This window comes from Phaenicophaeus curvirostris, chromosome 1 (assembly GCF_032191515.1).
Source record: "Phaenicophaeus curvirostris isolate KB17595 chromosome 1, BPBGC_Pcur_1.0, whole genome shotgun sequence".
In the NCBI taxonomy this organism is placed as follows: domain Eukaryota; kingdom Metazoa; phylum Chordata; class Aves; order Cuculiformes; family Cuculidae; genus Phaenicophaeus; species Phaenicophaeus curvirostris.
Genome location: NC_091392.1, coordinates 84,645,071 through 84,667,422, shown reverse-complemented (window position 1 = coordinate 84,667,422; position 22,352 = coordinate 84,645,071). Strand labels below are relative to the sequence as shown.

The window sequence follows — 22,352 nt, the reverse complement described above, 5'->3', positions numbered from 1 at the left end:
ACATACAAGACTTGACTTTACTCAGAGAGGGATGTGGTTTAGGAAAGGAAACATGATGGTGAAGTGTGAATGAAGCTAGAGACCACCTACGCCAGGAAGTCTGGGTAATGCCAGTGAGTAGCCTTGTTTTGATAAGTTTCATCTCTATTTAGTTTATCAATATGTTTCTAAAAATGCTGGGGCATCAGGAAAGAAATTTTCATAGAATCATAGAATGGTTTGGGTCATAAGGGACATTAAAGATCATCCAGTTCCACCTCCTTGCCATGGCAGGGACACCTTCCAGGTCAGATTGCTCAAAGCCTCATCCAACCTGGCCTTGAACACCTCCAGAGATGGGTCATCCATGACATCTCTGGGCAACCTGTTCCAGTGCCTCACCATCCTCACAGTAAAAACTGTCTTCCTAATATCTAATTTAAATCTCTCCTCTTTCAGCTCAAAACCATTACCCCTTGTCCTATCACTACACTCCCTGATAAAGAACTCTTTTCACCAACGATAGCATGGAACATACATTCAGTGTTTCTAACAGAAGTTTCATTAAGTTTATCAGCATGTGAACATCATCTCACATTGATGGATGATAATGAAGTCACAACAATAATCAAGACATGCCTTAGACAACAGCATGTAGGACAAGTTACACTGATCATGCAGGATTTTGCCTGTGTTTTGTACGACCTGAAGTCCCCAACTAAACCGTGAACATCTCATTTCAGAATTGTTTAGGACAGCAAGAGAGATCTGGTGCTACCTTGCTCTGCCATAAGCTATTGCTTCTCACCTGTACGAGTTAATCCATTAACCCTTTAAATTAGACTCATACTATCTTTACATTGATTGTATCAAGGAAGCAAAGAGCTTGCTTTCCCCCACCACCACGTACAGCTGTGTGACTTCTCGTGTCAGCCATATGAATGAGGCTATGACCATAATGTCATACCCAGGCTTTTACAAGCATGTTGTTCCTGCAAAATATTTAATAACTTTTAAGGATTTTGGTACTGTAACCATTGTCGTGACATTTCATCTTTCAGATACATCACATGCAGCACATCTGGAAATGATCAAGACTTCTGGTGTGGCACAGATTTGTTGTTCCTGTCTCACAGCAATGTTGGAGCGCTGAGAGCACGACAGCAAAACAGACGTTAAGCTCAGTGCTTAGTTTCACATCCACAGGCAGCACAAAACCACTCATGCAGTGGACAGTCTCATCTTCAGTCATGGTGTTCCGTGACAGCAATTAACCGCAGTAGTAACCTATCTTCCCAGTGTTAAACTTTTTATTGTAACTGGGCATACATGCCCATCCCTCGGTGACATTTGGTTTTATATAAAATAATTGTGAAACCAAAGCTGCTCCTTAAAAGCAAAATGATCAATGAATCTGCTATTTGCATAAATAACGTGAGACTGCTGCAAGTAGAATGGTTTTTCATTGGCAGAAAACAGAATACATACCTTTCTGTCAAACCTTCCACAACCAACAAAACCAACAGGAAAGACAGTGGGAATCAGCACAGAATCTTTTGTGACAGTAAACAGAATTTTCCATTACTTCAGCTGTCGTCTGGTCACCAAAGGACTAGGTCATAGAAAGCTTGGTTGGAAATTAAAAGTTTAACAAGTCTTCTCTCATAACCTAGTGAGTTGAAAAGACCAAACCAAAACACAAAAGCTTTAACTAGATCATGTGATCATAGTTTTGATGCAGCATTTTTGCTGGCTCATGCAACTAATGAAATCCCACAATATATGAGACTTCTGACATGATGAGAGGATATGCCTGGGTCCTTCCATGACTTTTGAATACACAGTAGCAAGTGATGGTCTTGTTGCAGATACACCAAATATTGCCAAGTTTATGCAGAAAGAAGGAACAGATCAAATAATCTGAAGAAAATTAGATAATTCAATATAGCAGTAGAATGGTTTTTGTTTTCCTGGAAAGATCAGATAACATCTTTCCTGAACCTAAAATCTTCTTCCACTAGACTCCCTATGCTAAACTATTTCTCTCTGTGAAGCAGTAAGTCATAAACAAATAGTTATGCAGCATCCAGGAATTCTAGTGCAGAAATACCAGTACAGGTGAAAAATCCATCTGTTGTTCTGAACATAAATCTAATGAAGCTGGACCACGGAAAGAGCATGCTCATTAGAGTCAAGACTTAAACCCACCTGGGTCCATATTGTTGCTGTTGCCAGAACCACACACAGCCCCTCTATGAGGTTTGTCATGATCCTTGAGCCATATGGATAAGCAGAATGTGCATCAGAGCAGTAATGAAAAAGATGATGTAATTTAGAATGGACTTCTGGCTTTTATTTGATGTACGGCAACTACTGAAATTGGTATTATAGCTTATCAAACCCAAGCTGTTTTGGCAAATCTCCATTTTCACAGAATCGCAGAATCATTAGGTTGGAAAAGACCCACAGGATCATTGAGCCCAACCATTCCTTTCAATCACTAAACCATGCCCCTCAGCACCTCATCCACCTTTCTTTTAAACCCCTCCAGGGAAGGTGACTCAACCACCTCCCTGGGCAGCCTGTTGCAGTGCCCAATGACCCTTTCCGTGAAAAAGTTTTTCCTGATGTCAAGCTTGAATCTCCCCTGTCGGAGCTTGCGGCCATTCCCTCTTGTCCTGTCCCCTGTCACTTGGGAGAAGAGGCCAGCTCCCTCCTCTCCACAACCTCCTTTCAGGTAGGTGTAGAGAGCAATGAGGTCTCCCCTCAGCCTCCTCTTCTCCAGGCTAAACAACCCCAGCTCTCTCAGCCGCTCCTCGTAAGACCTGCTCTCCAGCCCCTTCACCAGTTTTGTTGCTCATCTCTGGACTCACTCCAGAGCCTCAACATCCTTCTTGTGGTGAGGGACCCAGAACTGAACACAGTATTCAAGGAGCGGTCTCACCAGTGCTGAGTACAGAGGGAGGATAACCTCCCTGGACCTGCTGGTCACGCCGTTTCTGATACAAGCCAAGATGCCATTGGCCTTCTTGGCCACCTGGGCACACTGCTGGCTCATGTTCAATCGGCTGTCAACCAACACCCCCAGGTCCTTCTCCTCCAGGCAGCTTTCTAGACAGACTTCTCCTAGTCTGTAGCACTGCACAGGGTTGTTGTGCCCCAAGTACAGGACCCGGCTTTTGGCCTTGTTAAACCTCATGCCATTGGACTCAGCCCAGCGGTCCAGCCTGTTCAGATCCCTTTTCAGAGCCTCCCTACCCTCCAGCAGATCCACACTTCCACCCAGTGTAGAGTCATCCACAAACTTGCTAAGGGTGCACTCAGTATCATCATTGATAAAGACACTGAACGGGGCTGGACCCAGCACGGAGCCCTGGGGGACACCACTTGTCACTGGCCTCCAGCTGGAGTTAACTCCATTTACCACCACTCTCTGGGCCCGGCCATCCAACCAGTTTTCCACACAGAAGAGTGTGCGCCTGTTCAGGCCAGAGGCTGACAGTTTCCGAAGCAGAATGCTGTGAGAAACTGTGTCAAAGGCTTTACTGAAGTTCAGGAAGACCACATCCTCAGCCTTTCTCTCATCCAGCAGCCGAGTGACTTTGTCATAGAAGGCGATCAGGTTAGTTTGGCAAGACCTGCCTTTTGTGAACCTGTGTTGACTGGGCCTGATCACCTGGTTCTCTTGCATGTGCTTCATGATAGCCCTCAAGATCACCTGTTCCATGACTTTCCCTGGTCCTGAGGTCAGACTGACAGGCCTGTAGTTCCCTGGACCCTCCCTCCGGCCTTTCTTGTAGATGGGCACAACATCAGCCAGCCTCCAGGCAAGTGGAACTTCCCCAGTCAGCCAGGATCACTGGAAGATGATGGAAAGGGATTTGGCAAGCACATCCGCCAGCTCCTTTAATACTCTTGGGTGGAGTAGACTTGTGGATGTCTAGCGGTGCAAGCAAGTCTCTAACTGCCTCCTCTTGGATCATGGGAGCCTCATTCTGCTCCTCTAACTCCTGGGTTTGTACACAGAGGGAACAACTTCTCTTACTATTAAAGACTGAGGCAAAGAAGGCATTAAGTACCTCAGCCTTGTCCTCATCCCCTGTCACTGTTGTTCCCTTTGCATCCAATAGGGACTGAATATTGTCCCTGGCCCTTCTTTTATTGTTAATGTATTTATAGAAAGATTTTTCATTATCTTTCACAGACTTGGCCAATCTGAGTTCAAGTTGGGCCTTAGCCCTCCTGATTTTTTTCCCTGCATGATCTCACTTCCTCCCTGTAGTCCACCCAAGACACCTGTCCCTTCTTCCAAAGCTCATAGACATTCCTGTTCTTCTTGATGGCCCTCAAGATCTCCCTACTCAACCAAGCTGGTTTTTTTTCCCACCAGCTCCTTTTCTGGCACATGTGGAGGGCTTTCTCCTGAGCTGCTAGGATTTCCTTTTTGAGGAGCCCCTGGCCCTCGTGGGCTCCCTTGCCCTTAAGGACTGTCTCCCATGGGAATTCATCAACCAGCCTTCTGAACAGTCCGAAGTCTGTCCTCTGGAAGTTTAATGTGACTGTCCTGCTAACCCCCTCCTCACCTCACCTAGAACTGAAAATCCTATCACCTCATGATAGCTTTGTCCCAGGCATCCTCCAACCGTCACATCCCCACAAGGCTTTCTCTGTTGACAAACAGAAGGTCCAGGAGGGCGCCTTCCCGTGTTGGTTTGCTCACCAGTGTGTGAGGAAGTTGTCTTCCATGCACTCCAGGAACCTCCTAGACTGCTTAATTTCTCCTGTATTGTTCTTCTAGCAGACATCTGGAAGATGGAAGTCTCCCACGAGGACAAGAGGCAGCGATCTTGAGACTACTCCCTGTTACTTATAGAAGAGCTCATCAGCTGCTTCATCTTGGCTGGGTGGTCTATAACAGACTCCCATCACAATATCTGTCTTCTTGTGGGCCCTTCTGATTTTAACCCACAGACACTTGATCCCATCATCACCATAATCGAGCTCAAGGGTATCAAAACTCTCTCTAACATAGAGGGCTACCCTGCCTCATCTCCTACCCTTCCTGTCCCGCCTGAAGAGTTTGTACCCCATCATAGCTGCACTCCAGTTATATGAGTCGTCCCATCACGTTTCCGTGATGGCAACTACATCGTAGTCTCCTTGCCCTACAACAGCTTCCAACTCCTCCTGCTTATTGCCCATGCTGTGTGCATTGGTGTAAATGCTCTTCAGCTGGGCTGGTGAATCCTCAGCCCTCATAAAGGGAATAGCGTTCGTTCCCAATTGACTGGTTCCTGGAATATCTAATATATTTCGGGAAAAGATCCAAAGGCTTTGGATCCGAGGATTAGATTTGGCTTTGACTAATGGTTTCCAAACAAATTTCTGCGGATACAATCATCTAGCAAACTGTAGAAATTAAGAAAGTTACAGTTTTGTGTTATAGTACAGTCCCCAACACATCAGACGCAGAGATCCTACTGCTTTTATCAGCAGTATTTACTGCTGTACAACTGTCAGGATCATGATGGCCCTAACCAAGGGTAAAGTCCCAAAACATTTAGATGCAGGCCAGGCCCCAAGGATCCCATTTCATGGTCCTTCCTTAAACTTTCAGTTCAATCATATGAACTCCCTAACCTTGGATGGACGCAATCATAATTCTTCTAAGGAGTTTTGATTGAATTGTTTGTAGATAAACACACACAGAAACAGTACTATGTATAAGGCCTTCTGGAGAATCTGAGAACCCAGACCACGGTGTTTGAAACCTAAGTACACTTCAGCCACATCTTCAGGAGTTACAAACAAATACAAGTATAACGTACAAAAGACATACACTCAAGTTATTTGAGGCAAGGATGCATGCAGGTGCTGGAACAATGCCAGAGTTAATCACAGAATCACAGAATCACAGAATAACCAGGTTGGAAGAGACCCACCGGATCACCGAGTCCAACCGTTAATTTACAAGGACAGTCATCATCTCTGCTGAAGAAAATGTTGTTCCTGAATCTGTGCTTCAAATTGGGAGCACAGAACTGAGACTAGTGTCTTCTGATAAGATGACTTCCTAGGAGCCACTGGCTGCAAAGGTAAATGTCTCAAAGCGTATAAATGTTTTAGTTAGATCTCAGTAAGTTATCCACTGTGGAGTTGATGTTCATCTTTAAAGGTAAGCGAATCTCTTCAGTCTGATACTGCAGAATTCAACCACTGCCTATGTACTTCCCATGCACTAAACACAGAGGAATGAGAAAGGAGATTTTGAGACTAAGGCACAAATTACTGCACATATTCGAGGAAAAGGATCACTGAAGAAAAGGAAGCTGAAACAAAGCACAATACAGCAAGGGGCAAGGATACCTCCCAACCTTTCAATTCTTATTTCTTCAGCTAGGGAAGGCTTGATTTGATCTCTTTCCCACACAGTCCTGGAAGAACACCTTACAATGACTTCCACAGCACCACAGGGCATGTCTACACTAGAATTGCATTTGGGATCTGCAGAAACTCTCCACTGCCCTCACTAACTGCACTTCAGCAGGCATCACAGAGAAGTCTCAGGGGAAAGGAACTGAATAAAACCAAACATGAAAATGCAGGAGTACACTTACTGCACTCCAGATGTAAACAAACAGTAAATCTTCAGGGTGCCTGACTAGAGTTAGCATGAAACAAATCCTTCTGAAACAGATAGCATCAAGCCTTCTCCAACAACTGTTCCCTAAAAAGCTGCTCAAACTCATCTGTACTACTTCACTCTTCTTCTACCTCCCTGTCTTGTCCTCAGGACAGTTTTGTAAGCACCCATTCTAGATGATGTTCTGTGGCAGCATTTACTTTAGCAAAGAGATCAAAATAGCTTCATATCAAACAACTTTTACTGACAGTAGTGGGCACATGTCGCTTTGCGCTCAGCTCCTTCCTTTCAAACTCTTCCCAGATGCCAAGTAAACAGCTCAAGGAATGCAAAAAGGCAGCCAGGCTAGGTCCAGCTAGACTCTTAAACTGAATGTTAAGATGGTTAGCCTCCCAGAAAAAATACACATTAAGAAAAGTGTGGATACCTGCAAACATCTAGATTACAGTTGTCTCCTCTCAGGGGGCTCTAATGATCATGATTGTTAGTGGAATTTGGGTTATTTCACTGGGCAGAAGCATCTTTTACTTTGAAAATTCCTCCACAGGAGCTACTACAATAAAATGATAAGTCAACAATCAGTAGGTGGACATACTCATTTCACACAAGTTTCACTTCCCTGAAGAAGTAAAAACAGGCATATTCCCTCACCTGAAGGAAGTGGGTCAGGCAAGTTAGATTAGTTAAACTGATAGGAGAAAGGAAAGGGGAAACCCCCAATCTACTACTAAATTAAAAAGAAAGAAAATAGTTGATTTGATTGAAACACTGCTAAATATCTAACTTATTTAACCCCTATCCTAGAGTTTTTGAAGCTTTTCTTCCTGCTTCACCTATGTGATTTTCTGAAAAAATCTAACCGTTTTGGAAAGACTGCTCAGCACAACTTGGGTAACGAACCAGAAATACGAATTGATGTCATCACCTCAGTCTTTCTTTTTTTTTTTTCTTTGTTTTAATGAGTTGTACTGAAGACATATGATTCTCCCTTTTCACTGCAAAGGAGGTGTGTTGAATGCCAATGCTACATGTTAGGTGATTTGAGTATCAGAAGTGATACGATTTGTCTTTTGAATACATGCTCCTACCTGTGCTAGTGAGAGAGAGGAAAATGTAGAAAGTAGATACATCAGTGTCAAAGATTTTCAGTATCCCCATGGGCACTGTGCTAGCTTTGTGGGAACTCTGCAGAAATCAAGTCATGTTAAAAAGTGTCACAGCAAATACTTTATACCAAGTCAGTAGACAGTGAGTGGTAACTGCGTGCCTTAATTTTCTGTCTCAGTTCCCATGCCAACTAATGCAGCTGTTAAACACTGCAAGTGTTTTGTAAAACTACCTAAACACACAGAGTTATAACTCCACCCTTTCCTAGTTTGCTACAGCTAATTTGAAACCAGGGACTGTTTTTTCAATACACTTACTCTTTCCAGAGGGCATTACCTTCAACTTGTCTACACCAAGTTTGGTTTCCATTCACTCTTGTCTCCATCAACTCTGCTCCTCTAGTCTTGACTAGCTTTAGAAAATCTGTTGTCATCAAGTTCTTGTATGGCAATTCTCTTCTTTAGATTAATAACAAATGAATACAGGTCTCACTATTGATTTGCAGATGCTCAGTCCACAACTTCTTGTTTTGCAAAATTAAATACTTTTTTCAGAATCACCTCACTATGATAATTAACTAAACTTAAAAGCAAATGGCTTTTTTTTTTTTAAAAACAAACAAGCAAACAAACATCTGTACTACACAGAACCCCTGCCCAGTTTTACTAACTTAGCCATATAAGACTGTAATCTTCCCGAACCATTATAGACCTATGGCATTTGTTATGAGCTGCTGCAGTACAGGATGAACTCAATTTACATGACATTATACCAATTTCAAACACAGCACCAGTAAATGCAATGATACACTTAAATATGGTTCCACAGGACCCATATGGCTTTCATTACCTTTTAACACATACTACTACCCTTGCTTCAGAAGGGTGTGTCTCCTTTCAGTGCTTTTTTTTGTCACACATTCCCCGACAAATGCCATGGTCTGTGTCCCTGTCCATGGGTCTTGTAGGCCTAAGATCAGCAGAGGCTAACACCATTCTCCCATCACTGAGTTTTCTTGAGGCCCAGTAGTGAGATTTCATAAAGATCTATTTAATCCCATTCTGCCTCTGACCTCAGCACGATTTTCTAAAGATGTAAATTTTGTAAATTTTACAGAAAGCTCTCTGATTTCTCAACCTAAGATTTCTTTCACATGGGATTATATCTTTTCCCCTGCACCTTTTCTGAAGAAATCTCAGACTTGTTGCTGAACTGAAAATCCCGGTGTTCCCTGCAAAACCAAGTAGCAGGTGGAATACCAGCAACTGAAGCACACGTCATTTCTCACTGAAGTGCCCTAGTCCTGCCCAGCAGGATGGCACAGAAATGCAGAAGTGTAATTCAGGTCCACTCTCTGGGTTCTTTGGAGCGACTATCAAAGAGGCCGTAGAACACAGTAGGCACAGTGACCCACTTTACACAAACTAGATGCAGATACAAACTTACACTGAGTTTGAAGACATGATAGGGAGACGCAGTAAGTTCTCATCATCACCCTAAGCATTTTTATTTGTAAGCCCGTGCTTTTATCCTGGTTATTCAAGAACACCAAAGCTGAATAACCACCAAGAGGATGAGATGTCCATCTGTAACAAGATCACATGCACGGCTAAGGATGTTCTTGAGAAGATGACAAGTCTTTCTGCTAGAATCTGAACCCCTTGCCTATACCACGGCTTCATGCAGTGGTCACTAGCAAAAAAAGACACAAAACCCTGAAGGCAACCTTATATTCTGCTTTTGCAGGATTTCTTCATGAATTGTGATTGCTTCCGCCCTCCCTCTTTGACTATCCAGGCAAGCTCAATGCTGGTCCCACTGGAAATATCTGGCTTCAATCACATTTTTTAATGCAAACACCTTCAGTGTTCTATTTGGATTTTCCAGGAAAAATGTTTTTGTTTCAAACCAAAATAATTAAGAAGATACAAATAACAAAACGTCTGTTACAGTAAACAAAAATCCTTGCAACCACTCAGTAGTTTCTACTGAAATCCCACCAGTCGTCTTATTTCTTGATAGATGGGGGCAGCCAGTTCTTTGGCTTTCTCTGCTCCATCCTCTAAAACCTTTAAGAGATGGGATTTGTCTTCCTGTAATTTCTTGATCTCATTTCTGATAGGTGCAAATTTTTGAATAACTGCCTCTGCTACCACCATTTTGTACTGAGCAGTGTCAAGACCAGCAGATTGGTGCAGCACTTCTTTGATGCTAAGCCCTGTTACTGCAGCATGAATGGACACCAGATTGGAGACACCAGGGCGACCGTCTGGGTCATAGGTCACCTCAGAAGTAAAGTCAGTCACAGCTTTGCGGAGCTTCAGCACTATTTCATCAGGGCTGTCTGCTACGTTAACAGTAGCTAACTTCTGTGGGTCTGACTTGGACATCTTTGCTGTTGGATCTCTGAGGGATTTTATTTTCTTTGTTGTGCCTAAAAAAGAAAATGGAATAATTATGGAAACACACACAGACACAGACAAAGGTTTCTTATGACAATTGCTAAGAATGCTTTGTAGCAGAGTGAAGAAGTTCTGTTTATCCTTGCTTAAAAATGAGTTGTGAGCACAATTGTGTATGCTCCTATTTAGTCCTTAGGCCTTCCCCATCCTCCTAAGCCACTTTTCTTCTCCCATAAACCAAATGAAAACCTGCTCCATTTCTCCTCTCTTCACTAAGCAGAAACTTCTGTTGGGACACTCCCTAATATTTTCTGTGGCTACATGCTAATCTTCCCTGACAACTACTTCCTCCCTTGTATTCCTGGCACTGAGGACAAGTTACCTAGAAAGCATGGATTGCATATTACTGAAAGGTTCTGTGACAGTGGAGAAGCGGGTTAAATCCACTGGTAAAAAAGAATCCCAGAACAGTTAATCTCCTCACTTTAAGAAAACCTCCCACCCAAAATCTCTTGGCAATTCTCCTAAATATCAATAAAGACAATTCTGATAAGGTCTCTTACTGGACAATAATTAGCTCTGTTAGAGGGAAAGCACTGTTCAGATATGAGAGGTGCAGATACTGCACAAACTACTAAGATATATGTGTGTACATGAAATAGAATAGTAGCATTAGGGGAACATTGCAAAGTTTTCTTTAAGAGCACAAACTCAAACTCTTTCAGTCTTTCACCAAGAAACATCATTCAAGGAGTACAAACTGATCTAGAAAGTAGTCACACCAATTGTTTCTAGACATCTCATACAGCCAACAAAATCACCCCCACAATATCCTCAGATATGCTGTGTACTCAGCGAAAGAATAAGCATTCTTCCAGGGTATAATTCTGACTGCTCAAGAAAGTGCTCTGTTCTGAATAAATTTTTGGAAGAGTCTGTCTCTTTTCTGTACATTTGAAGAAGTTCAGGTTATCTAACTGCCTACAGCTAGCAAGTCTGAATAAGTTTCTAATTCCTCCATTTGTCTAGGATATTTCATTGATTTGCATACATTTGTACACTAATGAAGGCACGCTTTTCATGAGGGAAGTTTAAATGTTCTTTTTTTTTCTTTTCAAATTGAGCTTTTTATTGCCTGGGAAATAGTCATGCCTACATCGTAGGCTGCACTCAGCTCCTCATTACAGTGCTTAGTATTTAATTGTTCATTAGAAACTGCAGAGCTTGCAATGTCTAGTATTCTCTAAGCTCCACTCTGGGTCTAACACCATTTTTGCCACTGAGGCTTGAAAACTGAGAAAGGTTTATTACTGCCTGTCTTTTCTAAGGTGAGAGCTCCTTGCCCTTTAAGGGGCGAAGGTCTTTGCTGTGCATTCCTCTACATTACTCACAACAAAGATGCAATGCTCCTTCTTTGCCCAATTCTTCACGTTTCTTAACATGCCATTTGTGCCATCTGACTCCTCCTCACCCCCCGGCCTATGACCTTGTAGCTCAAAAATGGCTGAGAAGATTTTCCTTATAAGTCTCCCTGAGTCTAAGACCACAACTGGAAAGTCAAATCTCTGTAAGAGACCCTTACTGAAAAATGCAAGTATGTAATAAACACACTGAAAGATTTTTGAGCATTGTAACTTCACCTACAAGCTGCTTAGCATGCTTAATTTAAACATCTACCATTCAAACATGGAAGAAGTCTGCTTGCTAGAAATCTCTTGTCTTGTTCCTTACATGTATCTTGAACTAACAACGTGGCGCAGAGACGCTACTCTAAAAAGGTTCAATACTTGAAGAGTAAGGATGACTGGTAGCAGCAGAGTGCACCTGGTCCCCTAGACTAGAATACCAGACATCTCATACAACCCTCTACTGGGGATTTATAAAGCCTTGTGCCTGTCTGGGGAGTTCAGTTTCACAGCCTGTAGTCTCTTGTCAGTTTTTTTCTCTACTCCCTTAGCATCAGTTTGCTCCCTTTTCTTGGTCCTTGAAACTATTTGCACAATATTTAAATCCATCTTCAACCTTGAAGTGCAGGGGTGGAGGGAAAATTAAAAACAACAAACCAAGACGAGCTCACTTAAAATGGCTTTGGGCACAGGAAAGAATTCTCCGTATTTCTTGTTGAAATGTTGTGCTATATCTTGGGCTAGTTCCAGGTGCAGGATTTGATCTTCTCCAACAGGAACATGTGTCGACCTTTTAATAAAAGACAGATACAGGAAACTCAAAGCTCTCCAGTTCTGCTGAAATGTTAGTCAAGACTGTCACAGCTTCTGCCATGACTGAGGGCCAGATTGAGCCAAATACTGAGTCCCAGCTAGTCCCTAGCTAGGTGCTGTGGGAACAAGATCCCAAATTGACTGTATGCCAGAATGAGCCTGCTTTTTGTGCTGAACTGAAGCACATCTCCAAGGGCAAAAATAACTCTTTGTGAAAACATACACGGTAAAGATACCAATAAGAGCAAATCATTGAACTCAGCTCAAAAAGAAGTTTTTGTAGTATGTTCTGCTGTCTTTTCAAAGATCAAAAAGCACATGTTGTAATGCGCGAACAAAGTAAAAAAAATCTGCAAGGCATAATGCGTAAGCACCTTGCCTTGTCAAATCTCAGGAAAACATAACTTGTTGAGAAGTTAGTACTATGGATTTATCAAGGGAAGGAAAGAAGAGAGTGGTTCTTCCTCATGGGTCACCATTGTATAAATATTGCATGGACCATTGCCCCTCCTGCCATAAATGTTACCTTTCATAGATTAGAACTGTTAGGATCAAAGGATCACTTGAACTTTTGTATTGAACTGCTTGAATGCAGTTCTGGAGGAAAACACAATCTGCAGAGGACATGAGGAGGTGAAAAATCCATTACTTCCCCTGGTGATTCTTTCCCACAGTTAATCATACTCGCTAAAAATGTATGATTCTTTTAGATGAGGCAGACTTGAAGACTTGCCAGCTTCTGATTACTCTTCCCTCCCTCAGATTTTTTTTCTAAGGCTTGCGGGGTATTCAGCTCTGAATCTTGGACATGTTCCAGCATAAGGAAGTTCACCATGCATCTTATAAATTCCCAGAAAATTTCAGTTCAATACGGTACTCCTTCCTTGCAATTCTGAGTTACTGGGCTGACATCCAGGATTCAATTTGTCCACCTTCATTCCCCACCAAACATTCAGTGAGGCAACTTAAAAACAGTTACAGTAGCCAATAGGAAATCACAGTGGGCTACAACTAACAGAAAGAAAATCAGTTACCATAATCAATATACTTTAAGCAGGTCAAAAGAAATGTTTCCATATGCCAAAATGCTTCCATATTCACGAAATCTGACGCCAAACAGAAAACATATTGTCTTTATAAATGCCTCTGCCTGATAACTTTGCCTTTTTCCTTGCTGTTTTTTAAATACTCCTGTCCTGGTGCTATTTATATTTCTTTCATATATTTACCTTCTGTCCTGTCTCTTTGATCCTTGGTTCATGTGAATTAGTACCATTTCTCCCTTCCTCTATCTCTTAACTGTTCTTCATGATTGCTGTTACCTTCCTGTGTTTCCATTTCTCCCTGAGTCTTGTTCCTGAAATTAGGTTTTTACACTAAATAATTTTAAGTTAAAGATATTATGTCAAATTTCCTTGAAGAGATACTGTTTCCCCTTCATGTCCCTGTTTTGTGCTCTGTCTGGACAGCCTGCTGTTAATACATATGGTGGCAAAGAAACCACAGGCTTTTCTAAGGAATGATGAATAAGATGATCTCCTTAGAAAAGGAAAAAACATACATGGTTGCGCTCAAGAAAAACAGTTATTTCTGATAAAGTTATCCTAATTTCACCATTAAACACTGCTTGACAATCAAATGGGACTCGCTGCTTAGAAGATTATTTTAATTCTGACTTTTGCTTCCCATTATTTTTAGTTAAAAATCACGTGAATTATAAATATCACCCACTGGTCTTCTGACAGTGCTGTTTTCCCTTACTACTGCTGACTTACTATTACCTTTCTATAGATAGATTTTTCTGAGTTAGCAACTTGCCCATCTTGGTTACTCTGTCCTTCTGAAGTCCCTGCACTCAAAGTTCTGTATTACTTCTCTATCCCAAGAAATATTCGCAACTTCATTTCAGAACAGTTCTACTAAGTATCTATGCTCAGAACACAAAAATAATTAACACATAGTGCCTCATCTCTGACACTTACTTATTGAGATAGTTTAAAACATATTATGAATTGGAGTTTAAAAAGCATTATCTTGTGGGAGGTGTCCCTGCCCATGGGAGGGGGAGTTGGAATTGCATGATCTTTAAGGTCCTTTCCATCCCAAACCATTCTATGATTCCATGGTTCTGTGAAATATAATCAGTCACAATGCACCACACATTCTGTCAGCTAGGCTACAAACTTGGGTATGCCATCAGTCCCTCATTAGGATGTATTCCCATTGCAGCACAAAGTACACCACAGAAAACTGAACTAGCCCAGCTACCAGAAGGTGCAGTAAATTACTCATTTTTTCATCACTATCAACAGGCCTACCCAGAATTCCACACTAAGATGGGTATACTATATATAGCCAGCTTAAGCATCACTATAGTACACTGCATGAAATAAAGCATAACTACTCCAAAAAACATATGTATATGTACGTGCGTGAGCACGTAATGTGTATAATTAAACATCAATGTGTTCCAATTCCCGGGGAATCGTTCTGAAGTGACCAGGTTTTTCTCTTTACATCCCTGTCAGTTGCTTTCAAACCGGCTAGATTTCAACCAGCCACTTGAGACGTATGAAGTAAAAAAAGGTGTCATCCATTTCCAATCTTCCGATCTAATCACCCTCAGCTTCCCCACTTGATAAGTTAGCATGTTGACCTGACGAACATTCATCCTTATGCAGCTGAACAGACATTGCCCACGGGCTCACATTCTGCCTCTTACTTGTACAGCAAGATATCTGCTGCTTGAAGCACAGGGTAAGTCAATAAACCAACAGTTCCTTCATTATTTTGACTGGCACGCTTCATCTGTTTGTGAAAGAAAAACAGGGAGAAATCACCCTTTTGGTTAACAGTAGCAAAGTCCATGACTTTAATTAATTAGAATTCTAAGAGATTTAAGTAAAGTATTGTGTAACTCCAGAGAAAAGTGCACCATGTAAAATTCTCTCCTTGTGAATACACACATCCCATTTTATATCCTATATTTACGAATTTCCCTATAGCGTTCAGATAATGTAGTGAGGAGAAAACATATACTTGTGTTTTCTTTCTCTTTGTAATCTTACTAATGAAAAATGATTACCAATAGAAAATAGTCAAGATGGGTTATTCCACTTATTATTGATAACCTACTTTTTAAATAGCATTTCCAGCAGTAAGTTTTTGAAATGCTTTATAATAAGATATAAAGAGGCATTAATAGCTGTGTTTCACAGAAAAAAGATCAAGACATAGTGATTGCATACAGTGACCAGGACAGTCAGAGACACATAGGAGGAGAACCCAGAACCACAGAGGACAAGCCCAGTGTTCTCTCCATTAGTTCACACTGCTCCCAGTAATCCACTCCCTGTCCTGAAACCTTGTACTGCTCTAGGATATGGATCATTTAAACCAAGGTAGTCAGGCTACAGGTACTCATTCTGTTCTAGCAATGGCACATCTACTTTTTGCTTTTAATAATATTAAGATACACTAAAATCCTTATACTTATTTCATTAAGACTATTCAAGTATCTTTAGATATCTCTCATACAGATCCAGTCTTCTGTTTACACCTCTAAGTGCTTAGGGTTCAGGGGACCTAATTTGCAAAGACTAGCACCTGTAGCACCTATCTGTAGATTTGGAAAGTCAATCTAGTCAAAGTTGGATTTAAGAGCTTAACTTTAGAACCTCAGGTTTGAAAAGGTTGGCTTTAATCTATGCCATGCATTAACGCTGTTGCTGTATTTAAGTTTTACTGTTTTTATTTAATTAAGAAGAAAAACATGAAAAAAGAAAACATCTGGAGGTATTTAAGAGTTCTCTGAACTCTGCAAGCCAAACCACTCTTAAGATTTTTTTTTTCCTTTTTTTGATACTTTTCTCTCCTGCCTTTAAATTTTTCTGTTTACTACATGCCAAAACACAATACAACGAATTTAAACACAGGAATTCAGTTGATACAGTACCAAGATTAAGATAATGAGACCCTGAAACTTGTAAAGGCAAACATTTAAGGTTCATTAACTTTATTACTTGGCACATTTTTAATATCTATAATTTCTATACTCCTCTTCAAACATACGCTTCTTTTGCACCCTCTCCCATAAAATTTACAGAACACTCACTTTTCACAGTAGAAAAAGAAAAGCTGTTTATGGAACTCCTAATTAGCAAGGCTCAAGGTTTCCACTGAAATATCTTGTTGTTGTTTTGCATTATTAAGTAAGCATTGAAATAACTCCAAGCATTCTAGCAAAATCAGTTTAACAACACTGAACAACCCTCCTATTTAGTACTGTTTCTGCAAGTCTTTGCCAAAAATACTACCCAGTAGCTTCTAGCTGAAAAATATTCATTGAAAGCAACAAATCTGGAAAGACACATTTTCCTCCTCCCACCACAGAAGTAAATGATTACTTAAACCTAAAGCAAGGATAACCAAAGTACAGTTGGAACTTCACTAAAAACAAATATTCAAGGACAGCAGTTCTACAGAATTCCTACAGATTTCTTTTCAATTTATGTCCATACCTTCCACTGGGGCAAGCGTAGCAGACGTGGCACGTTAGTTATGCACCCAAGAATCCAGGCAAGTTCTGCATGCTCAGGAACCTGGAAGTACCAAGTCAGAATCAACTTTAATCTTCTGCATTGATATGCCTTTTTTCTCAAAATCAATACAGGTAAATAGTAAAGGACATCAGAAAACCATTTATTTTTGTCTATTATTTTTCAGTAAGGTCAAGTGACAAGCTAATGGAAAGTTCTGGACAGTGCATGGATAGAACACAGTATACTCAATCAGCATAGCAAGGTTCTTGATCCGGTGATATTCTAAAAAAGAAAGAAAATGATTTTGAAATAACATAGTTGAATACACATGTAAAATAACCAGCTGCCGGCTACAGGCTCCTCACACTTAGAGATAATACATTGAGACTTAAAAGACATCTTTGCCTTTTTCAAGGTTTGCCAATAAGTTACTCAAGCTTCATTTCTTCTGTATTCTGCCCTGAACACACTAACTTTCCTCACCAGCCTCACCTGAGCTCTCCACCCATCATCTCTGCCCATGGTCCCAGGAGCCCTGTTTACACTCAGCCTAGACTGTCCCTAGTCCGTGCCTGAGCTCCATTACACTGCAGCATGTCTGGCACACAATAACTGCAGGTCCCTCATGGAAACTTGATCTAACAGCCAAGGAACAAGAAGAGCTGGGCTGTTCCACAAGGCTGTAGCTGCAGACAGCCACAAGCTAGGCAGAAACAGTTACCTCCTTGACTAGGACAATGTCCTACTGTATTTAATCAGGGCAGAGGTGGTGATGGTTACAGTCCGGTGAATATCAGATATCCCAGTGAGAAAATTGAGGCAGCAAGGACAAGGTTGAGCACAAGTACAATGTGAGGTAGCTCAGGTGGAGACTGGGGACCTGAGCTTAAGTGGAGCTCCTGGGGCACTGGGCAGACAGTGCACGGGTCCAGGTGAGGCTTCTCAGGGCTTTGGGTACATGAACAGATCTTAATGACCCTGAACTGTCTGCAAAGTATGGATAAGAGCTGAAGTCAAACTCCAGTACAGCCTGAAACGTGGCTAAGTTTGCTCCTCAGTTCTGCAATCTTATCAAAGCTAGTACGGATTTGCAGGTGAAAGAGAAGGGTCAGGCCTCCATAAACCCTTTGCTACAAGGGTGGTTTGAAAAGATGAGAGGAAAGAAGATACCATTTAAGCTCATTCAAAAAACTCTTCATTCAACATTCTGGGGAGATTGTGGTGATAATGGAATTTTAATAGTTTCAGAAAGACATGAGACAGAGTGATTGACTCCCTCCCACTAAGTGGAAGACTTCCTACAGGCACTGACAAGAAATGAGCTGTACAACTGTCTCTGTTGGATGAATCCATTTCAAATGCTCATTTTAGTAAAAGAGGCAAGCAGTACTGATGCATATGCTATTCTTTAATTTCTTTCCTGTAATTTTGTCTGTTGTTAGTTAGCTATATATATGACAATCATCAGAAGAAAAAGGTGTTCTACGTTCTTCTTTGCTCACATATTTGATTCACGCTTTTCAATATTAGCAGGTTCGGTTGTCTAAGAGCATGCTATCCATCTCAATGATGTTCCAAACTTCATGCTTGCAACATGATATAACAACCCAGATGGAAGGCAGTAGAAAGAGTTTGTTAACAAGAAGGAATTACTAGCATTGTTAATGGCAATTCCTTTGTTGTCACATTTTAATGTAGTCATTAGACTATCTCAGTTGTCAATGTTGTATAGAGGTATCTGACCTCAAAACAACAGCTCAGCAGTTAAGAGAGATAAAATTCCAGGCTGATTCTCCTTCCTTTCTTTCTGCCTTTCCTATAGACTTTTTCCCTTTGTTCTTTTAACTGTCACATACTTATTTGACCTGCAATCTTCTGTGCACAAGACAAGGTGCAGCAAGATGCACCAAATGTACCTTCTGCAAGACACAGAGTAAACTGAACTTTATAGAAAATACTAAGCTCAAGACCCCTATTTAATTTAGAAGGAATCACCATCTGGTTCAAAGTGGTTTCTCATTCCTTTCTTCTAGTCACGGATAAAGAGGAGATAGTGCTCTGTTGCACTTGCGTTGACAAGAACTCCCTTTAAAAGCTATGCAGTCATTGATCCAGCTCTGTCAGACACTGCTTCCACAGCCAAGACTGCACGTGTGTTTCATTGCATTGGTGGCTTTAACATTACATCAGTTACCAAAGCACCAAGTGATCTAAACAGCCTTTGTTGAGTTGAATCTGCAGTTTTGAGTCTTAGCACGTTATACTCATTTCTGATCCTCAAATACACACAGTCCTTTCCTAAGTAAGGCTAGAGTGCTGAACACTGTGAAGAAAAAGCCTGATAAAAGGCAGAGAAAATACAAGAAAGTGCACAGAAGGGATTTCAGTTGGAAAAAAAAAATCAGTACCGGAGCCTAATGAGTTAACATTCATCACCCAAATTGCAGTAACGGTATGTTGGTCTGTGAATCAGGAGGTAGTAGGCTTAAACCACAAATCATTTGTCAGACTAAATCAAGGTTTAAGCTACTGTGTTTTACTTGGCAAGAGGGGCAGGTAATTGCCGCATTTGGTCAGTCACTGTGCATCAGCTGAAATGTGATTATTCATTAAGCTACAGTAGTCCATCACTTTGATTTGCTAACTCTGGATACAAAGAAACTGGGAGAAGCAAAGATGTATATGATACCAGTAATAAAGACCCAGTTTACTCCTCCTTTCTGGCACGGAGCAAAGCCAGTGGATCATAACTGGGAGAAAACACTCTCTTGGACAAACTCAGCCAGTCTCTTGCCCCAAGTCCATTTAAAATTCTGAGTTAACATCTTCATCAAACAACCAAAACATAAGGATGTAAGAAATAATATTGTACTGGATCACAACACAGGTGGCTGTAGCCTAGTACTGTTTCCAGAAGTGGCAACAAGAGAAGGGATTTAGGGTAAGCACTACTGATTGTGCCATTCAAAAAAGAAGTGATTACTACACCCTGTTCATCTTTCAACTCTATACAGCTCAAGATAAGTAATGAATATTTCCTCCATGACATTTTTTTAAAAGTGAGAATTGATATAGAACTTTGACAAAGGCCCTTCAAAAAATTCAAATCCATTATGTTCCTGGGATGCCCTTTATTCATATGCTTACTGACACCCTCATAGAGTTCAGCAGTTTAGTGAAACAGGGTTTCCTTTTAAAGAAACCATAGTGACTCTCCAAAATATACTGTTTACTCATGCACTCAGCATCCTATCTTTTATTGACAACTCTACCATCCCTGGTAAGGCAAAAGTCAAAATCACCAGTTTGCAGTTTCTGGGGTTCCATTTAGAACTCTGCTTGTGTACCGCCAACATGACTTCAATCTACTGTTCCTCTGGCGCAGTGATCTTTGATGGTGGCAGACTGCACACTTTGGCCACTAGTTCCACCATTTCACAACTGAGTTTTTCCAGACGTCCTCCTGAACGCCATCAGCTGTCTAAGATGTAAACTTTACGTAATGGTTTCTGCAAATTTCCCATAAACTGACTTAGCTCTTCTGATTTGCTGCTACAAAATGCATAAAGGGGCAACCTTCACAGTACCTTCTGCAGTAAAGTCCAACATCAAGAATTGTGACTTGCTTTTAGGGCCTTATCAACTCAGAGTGTCTCCTACACTTTGCATTCACTGATGCTGTAAAAGACATCCTGTTCTTTTGATGCAAGACCATTTAGTTATCAGCTGAAGAATACTCTGCAGGGTGCCCCACAAGTTCTTCTTTAGCCCTCTCAATTTTTTTGTTTAACAAAAATGGGACTTGCCCATTGTATATGCTTTTTGTTTTTCTAACTTGAGCAAGTTTTCCCTTCTGAAAAGCTAATCTTTTCCTATGTAATCTTTTCCTATGATTGCATTCTATATCCTAAATTATGGAACCATGGAAAGGAATTTGCTGGACTGAAGTTTTCTTTATAAATGGTGTCATGCATATAACTGTTAGGTTTGTTATGTTTTTTTTTAAATACATTTGTTTTTTTTAAAACACAATCTGTGGGATAGCTGCAGCTTTCTTGCTTTTTGTTTATTTATTTATTTCTGACAACTGGCCTTCATTTTCACCTATCTCCCTTTCTTCAAATTGAACATTCACGTGCTTTATTTGTTCTGCTCTCTCCAGCTACAAAGCTGAACATCGTTATATTGATGCCGCTATTACTGAGAGCTAAAGCATCCTGAAGTAGGCCCTGTGCACCACCCAAAGGCAAATGTAGAATGGCATCATTTCTAGCAGACTGTAAAACTAGGAAGCATAATTTATTGCATCCAAAATTTTTATCCGTATGTCTCATCCTGATAAAGGCTGCATGTGGATAGCTGAAGTGTAACACTCTTGCTCCCTGTACTAGATTTGCAGCTTCTCTCATCTCAATTAACATCTCCTGATCACTATCATCAAACTTGATCAGTGCTCAGTAGTACAATCCCAGTAACACATTTTCTCTTAGATTCTGGTATCTTCACCTATAAGGATTTTTATTTTCCCATAGAATTACGGAGAGAGGCAATCCCTTCAGTAAACTCAAACAATGAAATGAAACACGGAAAACCATCTCATTTTTGTATCAGTCTGTCAAATGACTTTCAGTTGCTTTCTGTTCTGTTAGGCAGCATTTATCATGTCATTGCAAGGAAGATTTTCGTCAAAGAAGGATTACTTTTCACACAATTTTCATTACAAAGAGTAGGACTCTCAGAGAGGTCTTTTGCTTGACTTTTTGCCTCCCTCCCTTCCTCCCTTCCTCCCTCCCTTCCTCCCTTCCTCTTTCTTTCTTTCTTTCTTTCTTTCTTTCTTTCTTTCTTTCTTTCTTTCTTTCTTTCTTTCTTTCTTTCTTTCTTTCTTTCTTCTTTCTTTCTTTCTTTCTTCTTTCTTTCTTTCTTTCTTTCTTTCTTTCTTTCTTTCTTTCTTTCTTTCTTTCTTTCTTTCTTCTTTCTTTCTTCTCTCTTCTCTCTTTCTCTCTTTCTTTCTCTCTTTCTTTCTCTCTTTCTTTCTCTCTTTCTTTCTCTCTTTCTCTCTTTCTCTCTTTCTCTCTTTCTCTCTTTCTCTCTTTCTTTCTCTCTTTCTTTCTCTCTTTCTTTCTCTCTTTCTTTCTCTCTTTCTTTCTCTCTTTCTTTCTCTCTTTCTTTCTCTCTTTCTTTCTGCTCTTTCTTTCTCTCTTTCTTTCTCTCTTTCTTTCTCTCTTTCTTTCTCTCTTTCTCTCTCTTTCTCTCTCTCTTTCTCTCTCTCTTTCTCTCTCTCTTTCTCTCTCTCTTTCTCTCTCTCTTTCTCTCTCTCTTTCTCTCTCTCTTTCTCTCTCTCTCTTTCTCTCTTTCTCTCTTTCTCTCTCTCTTTCTCTCTCTCTCTCTTTCTCTCTCTCTCTTTCTCTCTCTCTCTCTTTCTCTCTCTCTCTCTTTCTCTCTCTCTTTCTCTCTCTCTTTC

General features: G+C 40.8%; 1 protein-coding gene across 1 annotated transcript in view; it reads right to left on the bottom strand.

Annotated features, from left to right (window-relative positions):
• Positions 1–9,207: 9,207 nt before the first annotated feature.
• Positions 9,208–22,352, bottom strand: part of WARS2 (tryptophanyl tRNA synthetase 2, mitochondrial) — a 45,246-nt gene continuing 32,101 nt past the window's right edge. Inside the window, exons 3-6 of the mRNA XM_069866516.1 lie at positions 16,871–16,951; positions 15,073–15,158; positions 12,209–12,327; positions 9,208–10,163 (exon numbers count right to left, since the gene is read on the bottom strand). Of these exons, the coding sequence (XP_069722617.1) occupies positions 9,715–10,163; positions 12,209–12,327; positions 15,073–15,158; positions 16,871–16,951 (735 nt within the window). The 3' untranslated portion in view covers positions 9,208–9,714. The remainder of the gene's footprint in view (positions 10,164–12,208; positions 12,328–15,072; positions 15,159–16,870; positions 16,952–22,352) is intronic.